This window comes from Populus nigra, chromosome 16, assembly GCF_951802175.1.
Source record: "Populus nigra chromosome 16, ddPopNigr1.1, whole genome shotgun sequence".
NCBI classification, from domain to species: Eukaryota; Viridiplantae; Streptophyta; class Magnoliopsida; order Malpighiales; family Salicaceae; genus Populus; species Populus nigra.
Genome location: NC_084867.1, coordinates 9561107 through 9574704, shown reverse-complemented (window position 1 = coordinate 9574704; position 13598 = coordinate 9561107). Strand labels below are relative to the sequence as shown.

The 13598-nt window shown below is 31.1% G+C and overlaps 1 protein-coding gene across 1 annotated transcript; it reads left to right on the top strand.

Annotated features, from left to right (window-relative positions):
• Window positions 1-5197: 5197 nt before the first annotated feature.
• Window positions 5198-7381, top strand: LOC133676360 (carbonic anhydrase 2-like). Its single transcript, XM_062098031.1, has 9 exons — window positions 5198-5342; window positions 5436-5501; window positions 5880-6023; window positions 6111-6159; window positions 6231-6347; window positions 6455-6508; window positions 6613-6698; window positions 6804-6909; window positions 6996-7381. The coding sequence occupies exons 2-9, from the start codon at window positions 5446-5448 to the stop codon at window positions 7167-7169; spliced, it is 786 nt and encodes a 261-aa protein (XP_061954015.1). The 5' UTR covers window positions 5198-5342; window positions 5436-5445; the 3' UTR covers window positions 7170-7381.
• Window positions 7382-13598: the final 6217 nt, after the last annotated feature.

Below are 13598 nucleotides of genomic sequence, written 5' to 3'. Positions count from 1 at the left end.
CAAAAATTATTTTCTTGCATTTCTGGATTTTACAACATGTTTGTAAAACTCCAAAGGGTATTGGCCAATATTCCAAAAAATACAAAAAATCTTATTTTGGGGGGAATTCATCTATTATTCACCGTTAATGTTTGGATAAAGAAATCCCAAAGGGATGAATATCCAAAATATTATTGGGAATAACTTGTTATTATTCACCTTTAATGTTTGGATAAAGAAATCCTTAAAGGACGAATATCCAAAATATTATTGGAAATAATTTGTTATTATTCACTGTTAATATTTGGATAAAGAGACCCGAAGTGGTAAATATCCAAAATAATTTTCTAGGAATAATAAATCCACACATATTCTTGAAAGAAGCCTTGATTATAATCGATGACATTTCAATTTTTTACTCCAGGTTTACGAGCCGTGAGAGTATAAAACACTAAGAAAAAAAATAGGTTTTTTTAAAGCGCTCTAAATTTCCTTAGATTTCTAATTTTTTTGTCTTTCCTCCTTGCGATTTACGAGTCGCAAACTCTTGAAAAACTAAGGGGAAAATGAGCTTTTAAAGCACATGGAACTTCCTTGGATTTCTATCTTAATAAATTTAGTTTGAATCAAACCTAGAAAAACTGATGGGATTAGAAAACACCAACACTATAGCAATTATAAAGCAAACCAAACACCAAGCAGCTTGCCTTAGGTAGGGCGTACTAGGGGTGCTAATACCTTCCCTTTACGCAACCAGTCCCTTGCTTTAGAATCTCTGAAAGACCAGTTAGGTTTCCTAGTGACCATAATACTAGGTGGCGACTCCCCTTATTCAATAAAACAAAAGACCCCGGAACCAATCGAGGATCGCCGCGACCCGATCGCGAGGGTGCGACAAAGAGAAACCAATCTCTTCAAGGTTTTTAACTCTCCGCTTTGCTAACTCCCAGCATTAACCATTTTCAAACATCTTGATACCAAGGGTTTCTTCAGCTTAACCTTCATCTAATTAGTGGGTCCATCCAATATGAAGAGGAAGGCCAATCAGCCCATATTGGTGAGAGTTGCTAAGTTCTCCCATTCTCCCATTACAAGATAAATTTTCGACAACCCATATTGCTGAGAGTTGCTAATGATCACAAGTTATGCAACTGTTTGTGCTTTAATTAACAAAACACATTCATTAAACTACATAAAGCTTTTCAAAATAAATAATAAAATAATAATAAACATTAGAATTACATGAATAAAATCAAACCGGTAAATTAATTTAGCTAAATTGACATTTGAAAACTAAAAACTAAAATTGAGATATTAGAACTGACAATGAAGATCTAATGATCAATAATCTGTTACTATAGTTTAAATTTATTGCAGGCTAGTTATTATATTAATATTAAAAATAAAAGTAAGGGAACCTTTTATTTTTATCTAATTTTTTTTTATATCATTCATCACCTTGAATTCATGTGATAAGGTTGTTCTTCATGCTGTCTCTCACAATATTCTAAATGGATTCCAGTTCTGCATACTGCATGGTGAGAAGATGTTACAAAGATCTTTGTCCATTGATATGGGGGGGGGGGGGGGGGGTGGGGTAGCCAAGAAAATTTAAATGAGGGGCAAATTATAAATGCTTGATATTATATATTATATTAACATGTGTTATATATAGAGAAGTTAATTTGAAATGCATGTACTAACTCATGTCAAGTAAAATTAATTTAAAAATATTTTAAAATGAAAAAACTTATATTATAATTATTTTTTTCAAGTTTTTATATTTTAAAATTGCTTAATAATGATTTTATTATCAATTTTATTAAAGATATTCTTTCTCAATATATACAATTAAACTTTCATTCATCTATTTCTAAATCTTCTAGGGATTAATGAAATTATTGACAACAATTCTTTGTTGATTTGTTGTTTTATACAAGTGAATTAAATATAAATATTAATATATTTTTTTATTGTATCCCTAAGTTTTTAAATTGTTTAGTACTTCATTTTTAATCACTAATAAGTTGATCACTATTATTTTTCATATAAAATTCATAACAAAATACATATTAATTCATCAAAACTCATTTCAATTTATATTCATATGCATATAATATTATACATACACATATTAATTTAACAAATCCATAAATTATCATAAACTCTAATATCTTTAATAACTAATTATTAAGGAATATAACTAAAATTAAACAATGAAATAAATAGAAAAAATAAAGAAACTCACATAAAATATAAAACATAAACATAAAAAGTTACTTAACTAATTAATAGTCTAGAAATTAAAGAAAAATTAAGAAAAAGTGGTAGGAATAATAATTCAAAAAAAAAAGTAAAGCTGGTTAAATTATTATATTAAAATTCTAATATAAAAATTAATAAAAAAAAATTAAGAAGACAATTGCCCCATAATCCCCATTGTGGCTCCGCCACTGGGGGGTGTGGGGTGGGGTTGAATATGAGGTACCCATAATACATTTCACTTGCTTGAATTCCTAGAGAACTAACCAAGCACGCAAGCATTTTCAATTTTGTTTGTATCCTTCACTTTTAAATATAAACTGATGCCAAATCAATGTATGTTAAACGTTTTAAATATTACTTCTAAACTATAATGTTGTTTTGTCAAGTATTCATGCATTTATTATGTAATAAAAATTATCTTCTGAAATTTTAAAAGATATTGAGAATTTAATAAAACTACAATATAATAATTTGAATTTTCATTGAATTGTTCGTTTTAATCCACCTTATATAATCATTAAATGATTTAATTGTCAATAACCTCTTATTCTTCAAGGTTTTTTATTAATTATATGTTTACCGGTAATAACCTGTCATCTTTTAGAGTTTTTTTTTCACGATTTCATGTACATAAAAGTTATTGTTGCCTTTAATTACATGAATTATTATACTTACACATTTGTTTTTTTATATATGTACTAGTAACTATTATCTTTTATGTATCTACCAAATATTCTCTCAATATTTCTGTTTCTATTTATTGATTTTTTAACAGTGACACCTTTTCATTCATCTGTGATTTTTCATCGCAGTACGGGCATTTTCAATTTTGTATCCTTATACATGGTGGGGGGGGGGGGGGGGTTGGGGTTGTGGGTGGGTGGTGTGGGGTGGGGTTGAATATGAGGTACCCATAATTGCTTTAATTCCTAGAGAACTAACCAAGCACGCAAGCATTTTCAATTTTGTTTGTATCCTTCACTTTTAAATATAAACTGATGCCAAATCAATGTATGTTAAACGTTTTTAAATATTACTTCTAAACTATAATGTTGTTTTGTCAAGTATTCATGCATTTATTATGTAATAAAAATTATCTTCTGAAATTTAAAAGATACTGAGAATTTAATAAAACTACAATACAATAATTTGAATTTTCATTGAATTGTTCGTTTTAATCCACCTTATATAATCATTAAATGATTTAATTGTCAATAACCTCTTATTCTTCAAGGTTTTTCATTAATTATATGTTTATCGGTAATAACCTGCCATCTTTTAGAGTTTTTTTTCACGATTTCATGTACATAAAAGTGACTGTTGCCTTTAATAACATGAATTATTATACTTACACATTCGTTCTTTTATATATGCACTAGTAACTATTATCTTTTATGTATCTATTAATTATTCAATTATAATTTTTTTTATAATTGATATGATAAATAATTTTCACAGTTTATCAATAAATTTACCGATAAAATAAATTCCGTCAGTAATTTCGTTGATAAAAATAACGCATCATCATTTTTTGTTTTATTCATTCTATTATTGAGATAATACATAATACATTTCACATGCTTTAATTCCTAGAGAACTAACCAAGCACGCAAGCATTTTAACCATATTGTCTTTTGTCACCGACATGTATACATGATTATACAATACATTGTCTCACAATTCATGTGATTGTCATTCTTCAATGAATAATATCATTTTTATTTTTATTTTAGTCTCTCAACCTTAATTTTTTACAATTTCACTGTTCCATATATATAATTGTGATACATTTCTTTTCTTTACATGTTTTTTTCACCTCTCAGGGTTTGCCCAAAAAAGACCTTAATATTGATGAGAGTTGCTAAGTTCTCCATTATAAAATAAAGTTTCGACAATCAATAAAAAATTCTTAAGTATATCTAAATAGAAAAAAGATTTTGAAAATAATGACCACAAGTTTGCAACTTTTTGTGTTTTTATTAACAAAACACATCCATTAAACTACATAAAGCTTTTTAAAATAAATAATAATAATAATAATAATAAACATTAGAATTACATGAATAAAATTTAATTTAGCTAAATTGACATTTGAAAACTAATTCCAGTAAATAGATCTAATCTGTCACATTTGAACACTTTTATATTTGTCTCCCTTCTCCACACATGCTCTGAATCTTCCAACTAGTAAAATGTTTTACACATTTTTATTTATTTATCATTCATCATCTTGAATCCAGCTAATTAAAATATTGACGATTCAAGGCTGCTGATGACTTCGTTGCATTTTTCATACAAAACACGATATGCCAATCAGGCAAATTGATTGTTGTGAAACGCTTTCTTCGAAAAACATCTTAACTATTTATTTACTTTTACATGGTGGAAGAATGTTCACGCATTTAGTTTTTTGTGGAAAATCTTAAGATATTTTCCCTACCTGCTACTAATTTTCTCGGTTTCGTCAACCTACATACATCGAGCTGAATTGAGATTGGTGTGTAGCTAGCGTGGGGGTGGGAGGAGGCTGAATTGCTGACCGTAGGGTTTTAATTTATTCATTGTACTCTATTATTAAGGGACCGTTTGGGAACGCGGCTGCGGCCGCGTTCCCAAAAAATTTGAAAATTTTTTGTTTTTTTATTTTGCTAAAATTTAATATGATTTGTACGTTTTGGATCGTTTTGATGTGCTGATGTCAAAAATAATTTTTAAAAAATGAAAAAACATCGTTGGCATGCATTTTGGCACGAAAAGTTATTTGAAAAGCACCCGCAACCACACTGCCAAACACGCTCTAAGATAACGCCAAGGAAATGTACGTTCACATGCTTATAATTCCTAGTGAACTAAGCAAGCACGCAAGCATTTTGAATATAAACTCATGTCAATGTCAATGGATGTTAAACGTTTGTAAATATTACTTCTAAACAATAATGTTGTTTTGTCAAGTATTCTCTCACCCGAGGAAATTAACATGTATGCTGCACCTTGCTTATAAATAAGAACTTGATTTTGCTGCAAAATTGTGCCCAAGTTGTCTAGTGAATATCAATATACATTCAATCGACCACTTTCCACTTCCTAGCTAGCAAAAGGTCTTCGTCTTCTTCTTCTTTTTCGTGCCCTCTCATTTTTGAATATCAATATAAAAATGTTTTTATTTTTATTTTTATTTTGATGTCGTGTAGGTATACAGGCATGAGTAATCTGTCACATGAAGGAGCTATTGAAGGATCGAAGAAGCTTCTTGATAAGTAATGTTCTTTTTAATCATTTTATGTTGGTTGAATTAAGAGTAAAAGTGTTTATAATCCTCGAACAAAATTGGATTATAAGTCACAAAGGTAAAAAGTAATTGAAATTGATTTGTTCAAGGACTGGTTGATCAGATAAACTGGCGAAGGGATTAATTATAATTTAACCAAACGTTCAGGGAGCTAAGTTAATAAACACATGACTGCCAAAGTGTCATGTGTTTGTCTCGCTTGAAAAATGAACCATAACCCTACTTGGTTTTGTTTGACACAGATATCTAATTATATCTCCAATTTTGTTCAAAAACTGATGATGGCCAATGGATTCAAGGGCTAAACTTCTGCGAGGGTTATATATAATTATTATCTTGCTTGCAGTGAAAAGGATGACCAGTTGAACAAGGAGGTTGAGACAAAAATTGAGAAGCTGATTGGTGAGTTACAAGGGACAAGGCCCCATGACTGTGATCCAGTTGGAAGAATTCTGGATGGGTTTCATCGCTTCAAGACCACTAAATTTGAGTACGATAATGCAACTCAACCAAATGATCAATAGCTATATATGTATGGTTTTATGATTATTAATTCCTTGGATATTTACTCTTGCAGCAAGTATCCAGAGTTGTACCGGGAACTTGCAGAAGGCCAGTCCCCCAAGGTAATGTTTAATTTCTTGGTGTATAATCAATAATTAAATCAAACGATTATTAAGATAATCCCATGGTGCAGTTTCTGGTTTTCGCATGCTCTGATTCCCGGGTTAGCCCTTCTCATGTCCTGGACTTCCAACCTGGTGAAGCCTTCATGGTCCGCAACATTGCTAACCTGGTTCCTGCATTTAACCAGGTCTCAAGAACTGAATTCTGAAATCTTATTTATGAGTAGTTAATCGACGTTAATTCTCAATGATTCATGCATGTATTAAGTAACTGATATGGTGGTCTGGCACACAGTTGAGATACTCTGGAGTTGGAGCAACTATTGAATATGCTGTGGCGACTTTGGGGGTAAATTTACGTTCATCTTAAACTCCTGAACACTTCCTTTTTTTCTTTATACATCAATTTTATTAGAGGAATTCCTGATTGCTAACTACAAGAGAGTTTGACAGGTAGAAAATATCTTGGTCATTGGACATAGTCGCTGTGGTGGGATAGAGAGGCTTATGACTCTCCCAGAGGATGGTTCGACTGCTAAGTATGGCTTTCTTGTTTTTTTTTTTCTTAAAGAAAATGAGTTATGTGGAGAAGTGATGATTAATGATGGAAATTCAAATGAATTATTTCATGAATTTATGTGCAGTGACTTCGTAGATGATTGGGTCAAAATCGGTTTACCTGCCAAGGCCAAGGTCAAAGCTGAGTTTGGGCATCTCCCACTTCCTGAACAGATCCATAAATGTGAAAAGGTAATTATTATTCAAAACTTGGTGATCAATCAATAGCTGAAATGAAGCTGGTGATATTAATTAGTTTAGGCAACACTGTTATGCAGGAGGCTGTGAATTTATCACTGATAAACTTACAGACATACCCATATGTTCAAGAAAGGATAGCAGTGGGAGCTCTAGCACTGAGGGGTGGCTATTATGATTTTGTTAAAGGGTGTTTCCAGCTCTGGGAGGTCAAGTCCACCGTTACGCCGCCCATTTCCGCGTGTTGCAAATAGGTCAAGGCCATCGTTACGCCATCAAGATCCAAGATCCAAGATCCTCAACCACATAAAATCACAATATCTATGTTGTTTCCATCACCCTTTGATTTGCTTTAAGCATTTGGTGCTTGTTACTGTGTTTCCAATAATGGGAGCGTGTGTTGCAGATTTGTCATCATGAATAATAATTTAAGAATGAATAAAAGCTGGGCAGCTCCTTGAATGAATTTGTTGGTTTTGTCTGGTTATTATCATTGCACTCAAAATTACTCTCGATGTTGTTAATTATTAAGGGGAATTGAAGGACTAAAGTGATCATATCAGCGCCAGCCTCTACTTGATTTCATATAGTAAACACATTTTATATTTGAAGTAATTAGGTGATCATACCAATGCGAGGCTCTACATGATTTGATATAGTAAACATATTCTATATTATAATGTTTAAATTAAAATATTATTTATGAAAGGATAATAATTACAATAAAAATCTGGTCACATAAAAATTAAGTTAAATTATTTATGACTTTCTTAATATTTAGAGAATCATCACAGGTTGCTGGAAATTGTACTTGATCTTCAAATATAAATCAATCAATTATTGAATTGATAATAAATTAATTTTTTTAATTTATTTATTCCTACTTTATTTAGAATTGTGATTTATATTTGAGTCAAATTATTAAGGAACCTAATGGGTCACACACATAAGAACCATTGGTTAGAAATTAAAATATGTTGATTAATCAAGTATGACTTGATTGTAAATAAATTTTAGAAATTGAGGACTAGAATGTAATTAATACAATATGTCATACCCTCCTTGTGGGTGCGTGATGTCGCGACAACCCTTTCCGGACATGTTCTGGATGGTCTTTGGTTGGATAAGAGAGTCACCATCTAGTATTATGATTACTAGGAACCCTAACCAGTCTTTTCGAGATTCTAGGCAAGAGATTGGTTGTGTTAAGAGAATGTATTAGTACCTCTAGTATGCCTTACCTGAGGTAAGCTGCATTATTTTTTTCTCTTTGTTTGTTATGATTTGATAATATTTTTATTTCTATCAGCCTACTTTGGCAGGTTTGCTACGATGAACAAACTCTGCTTTTTTAGGTCAAGAACTTAGTCTGAAATGGTGAAATGTCCTCAATTATCATAAAGGCTTGTTTCGGATAAACTTGAAATTTTTGGCTATCAAATCATTCCAAATAATATTTTAGATAAAATTCCTTGTAGTTTTTTTATCAATATATTATGAGTGAATAAGTTGTAGTACTCCTAGAAATATTTTAGATATTAACCCCATACAAGTTTTTTTAATCCTTATATTAAAGGTGAGTAATAATAAATCACTATCCCTAATAATATTTTGAATATTAACCATTTTGTAGATTTTTTATTCTTATATTAAAAGTGAATCATATATTCTATTGTCAAAAATAAATTTTTAATATTTTTATATAAGCCAAAATCCTTTAGAAAACCTTACAAACTTGCAACGCCCTTTCTAAAACATGCTGAAGTATTATATATATATATATATATATATATATATATATATATAAAATGCTCAAATAATTTAAAGTATTTTTGGCTATATGTAAGAAAAATATATGTTTTATTTATTTTTTTTACTTTGTTTGACAAAAACCTATTTTTCTTTGTAATAAAACTATCAAAATAGGTTTAAGGGGGTGTTTGCAAAAAACACCTTTAAACCAAAAAACTCTTTAGCATAAAAATTGCAAACCAAATAGGGTCTTAACCCTTTGAGTCGATTTTGACTCGACCATGTTGATTCGACTCGGTTGACCCAAAATCTTTTGTTCGACTATAAACCGAATCAAAGACCCTGGTTTGACCGGAAAATAACTCAAAAACAAAACCAAAGAAAAAAAAATAGATTAAACACCAAAAAACATAAAAATTCAAAATTTCTTGGACAAAACAGAGTTAAAAAAAAAGAACACGAAGAACAAATGAAAAACATTCAAACAAATTCCAACAGCATGAACACTAATCTAGACTAGATTTTATGAAATCAAAAGCATAGAAAGGTTGGAAATCATTCATGGATAAAGAATTAAAGGTTCATTTACTTCGATTATCATTAAATCTCCACAATTTGACCACAAAAAGGTTTCGGTCTGAAAGATTAAAACACTGAAATATATGTTATAAATACAAAATAACCCTAGATTATTAGCTAAAAATGTCATGCAAAGATGCAGATGCAAAGAAATGAAACAAAAAAGGTCAAAATCATATAGTTAAGGCAATGTCCTTAGCTGGTTATGCAATGGTGGTTTTGTAACAAACTCAAAAATAGTTTTTACAAAACCTGGAGGTCAATGTGAGGTTTTTTAGCCATTTGATCTTGAGAGGGCAATTTTAAACCCTTGATAAGGACCCTCTGAGAACTTTGAAGTGTGAACACATGACAAAAGAATGGTTTTTGAATAATGGGTATCACAATCATCAATGATCGAGTTATCCACTTTTGAAACCTCGTCGAAGCAATTCTAATGTCATTGTCGTTGATTATCACCTGAAGTTGGTAGAGGAGGTGCACACCTTTCGTTTGGATCCAACCTTGCTCGATTTGGAAGCATATAGATTCACGTTCACTGGTTTGAAGGTGTCAACTCGATTAGTCTAGAATCTGTTAATGCAGTGATGGTATCAAGGACAATCTTTATAGAAGGGGTGTTTCTCAATCAAATAGTGATAGTTACAGCCCTTGAGGTGGTCAGAGATGTCATGTTTATTCGTCTAAAAATTCCTACTCGATTAGCCAAAACTACCAAAGGAAGAAGGTGAATGGTAGCCGAATGACATGTCATTTAATCCCTTCATTAAATCTGAGTGACGTGTCGTCTAGGTTAAACCCTAAAAGTTAGGGTTTTTAATTTGGGATTTGACAAATTTAACTTTAGTCCATGTTTTTTCAATTTCTTTTAATTACACCCGTAATTTTCTTCCAACTTTTAATTTCAAGTAATTTTATCCCTATCAAACTCAATTGTCAAAAGGTCTTCATCTTTTTTTTTCCTCTCTTTTTGGTCGGCCACGAGGAAGCCATTCCTATATTGATAATATGTAGTTTTTTTATTTGCATGATAGCCCTAAGTTCCTTTAATTCTAACTTTAGAATCTACTCTTTCATCTTTTTATTTGATTTAATCCCACTATCATTGTTTAATATTACTCAATTGCACCCCTCTCTAATTTAATTTTATTCATTTATCTTTATTTTAAATTTTTATTATCTCTAAATCAATTTCTCTTCTTCATAGTTTAATCTTTACTTCTTCTTTTTTTATCAAAAATATTTTTTGACTTCATTAATGATTCTATTTTTTTTTTTGATAAATCGTTAATCCTAGAAAACTTTTGACTGGGTATTCACACTAGGAAGCATGAATAGATGATTATCAGTGATTGAAAATGATTGGCCATTTGTGTAAAACGAACCAATACAAGTAGTATGGATTGGTTTATTTTGTTGGATATTGTAAAGTTACTTTGTTTGAGAGATGAAAGTAATGAGAAGACAAATAGAAATCAAGAATTTTAATTTGACTGTGAGTACTTGTAGGCTACCTAATTGCTAGCTAGACAACCCATTTCCTATAAAAGTTTGGACAACCCCCGACCCCTATTTGTGCAAGTAACAAGACAATTATAATTAATTCTAAGTTACGAAAATTAAACTTAGCATTTGTTAGTAAATAAAAAAGATTAAAGATGTTTTTAAAAAACATTTAGGACTTTAAAGCACGTGTCTAGGACTTTAATATGTTCAAGTATTAAACATAGACAACTGATCAATCATGTAGATTCATTTGATTATGAACATGTATAGTTAATAGACTAGTAAAAAATAGTTCTTTTAGTCCAACAAATTATTTGACTATAAATCCCAATCCAAGCCTAGCCCGAGCTTGTCCCGTATTGTATTGAGGAGTGAGCGCACTATGTGACTTAAACCCAAAGTCCACTTGACCTATGATATATGATATGTTCATGTAAAAGCTTTGGCGCTCAGTAAACTCAATTTTAACTTTTCAACTTTTTATTATATAAACCTTAAGAGAATCTTATAATATTTCAATGTGAGATTAAGGTTTTTAAGTTTGTAACAACATGTTAACTAAAAATTCATTGAAATCAATTTTTCATTTACTTATAATTGATTTTAAACATGGTAATGTTTCTTATCAAAGTACTTATGTTGGATAATAATTTCCAATAAAGTCTTAACCCAAACCTAAATTATGAGCGAATACCATGATTAAATTAGTTTTAAATATATCCAATAACCATGTTTTAAGTCAATTTTTCTAACAAGCCTCCAAATGAATGGAAATTGTATGACTAGTATATGAAGACTCGAAGATTCATATAAAAAAAGTATATATATATCTACTACATCAAGATACCTAACTTTTAACTTTGAACCTTCCTTATTGAAATACTATATGTTATACTATGATAATTAGTGAAAGCAATACCTTAAACTATTTAGCATTTTATGTAAACCAAGACATCAGAACTCACATAGTTCTCTACTTAATATCTTTTTTTTTCTCTTGTTTGTGTGCATTTTACTTTTGAACAACTCTTAGTTTCATGAATACTTTAGAAATTTTAGTTTTTTTATAATTCTCAAAGAAAAAACAACTTTTCTCACTTATATAGATGAACTTTTATTATAAATATTTTGTTATACTCACTACACCATTAAACAGTTTTACCGACGGATTCATTCCGTCGGTGCTAGATAGAAAATTCATCAGTAACATTTTTATCGACAACATCACCGACATAATTCGTCTGTCGGAATATTGATCGTTGGTAATTCCTCTTTCCATAGCTACTTTTATCGGAAATAAAAAAAACCAAACACCGATGGTCTTAAAGATGGGGGAAAAGCGCAATTTTTTTTTCCTGCGAGAACTTTACCGACGGACTTGATATAGTAAACACCAATGGTCAGTCCGTCAGTGATTGTGGCATGGGCAGTAAATATTTCAGAACTCTCTGTAACATACCGACGGAATATATCTGTCGGTAATGTCAACGGTAAAAACCGACGGAATAACGTCGTCGGTGAATGTGGCATGGGTAGTAATTTTTTTGCAATTCTCGGTAAAATACTGACGGCCCTGTTCCGTCTGTAAGGCCGCTGGTATTTATTTAAAAATATTTTTTAAAAAATTATTTAGAATAAATATTTTTTTTCAAATATTCTATTGATTAATAGTAAAAAAACACTAATTAACCAAATAAAATTGTATTAAACATTAAAAATATAAAAATAATGTTAAATAATATTCATTCAAATATTTATTACAAATTTAATGTGTTTCAAAAATAGAATTAAACTAGAATAACGACGGAGCTGGAGGAGGAGGAGGAGGAGGAGGTGGAGGCTAGTTGTTCCCGGGACCGTACGGGCTAAAAGAGGTTACACATGTATCATCACCCATCCTTGATCTAATGTCCATGACCATTTGACGGAGATGATCATAATTCATCGAGAGTCGTTCATATTGTTATTTCAAGGCCATGAACTCCTCAGATTGGGTGCTTGATACTAACAGAGAGCTTCCAACGGTTGAGACACTACGGGCCGCTCGCAAGTTTTCGGCTGTAGTGTTAGAGAGCCCATAGACCCGATTTTTATCTGGTCCACCAGATGATTCTACCTCCATCCACAAATCCGAATCGAAATCCCAATGGGTCAAAAGATCGTCCCTAAATCTCTCCCTCAACCGGCTATTATAGGTCCCCTGAAAATTAAAAAAAAATCATCATATTCAATTTAAGAAAATAATAACTTATAAAATAAAATGATTGAACAAACATACCACGAAGTGTTGAGTATGGCTGTCCAAGAACTGTTGCACCCTCTTTTGGTGGTTTTGTCTCCGCACGTGCGTCTCTACAAACAGCTCCATTGGGCTCGGCTCACGTCCAAGAGACGTAGCCTGAAAAGAAAAAAAAGGTTGCAAGTTAAATATATTTATAAGCAACAACAAATTAATTAACGATATATTTCATTTAAATTAATCTTATCATCTGCTTCGCATGTGTACTGAACGGGACGGAACCGCCGGTGTGCGTGGTCACCGAACCATGAATTTGTCGGTTCCTGTTGTCGGCACCAGATTATGAGCGTCGTGCGAACCGCTCAGATGTCACGTGCTCAATATATTGCATCCATATGTCCCCCGATATGAATGACGGTTTGAATTCCCCCCAAACTGCCACCTCATTCCAACCTTCTAAACCGTTATCTCTTGCATATCTTTTTGTTTTTTTTTTTGTGTCATACCAAAAATCACGCAACTTACTTCTATAGTAACAAATTATAATTTAGAACATAAAATTATAAAACAAAAAATTATATTATTTTCGATATTACCTAGTTGCTGC

Bases quoted from the DNA above. Each gene is read 5' to 3' on its own strand.
- LOC133676360 (XM_062098031.1), top strand. From the start codon at position 5,446: ATGAGTAATCTGTCACATGAAGGAGCTATTGAAGGATCGAAGAAGCTT. The intron at 6,509-6,612 runs GTAAATTTACGT...AGAGTTTGACAG, and splicing joins ATGCTGTGGCGACTTTGGGG to GTAGAAAATATCTTGGTCAT. The intron at 6,699-6,803 runs GTATGGCTTTCT...ATTTATGTGCAG, and splicing joins GAGGATGGTTCGACTGCTAA to TGACTTCGTAGATGATTGGG.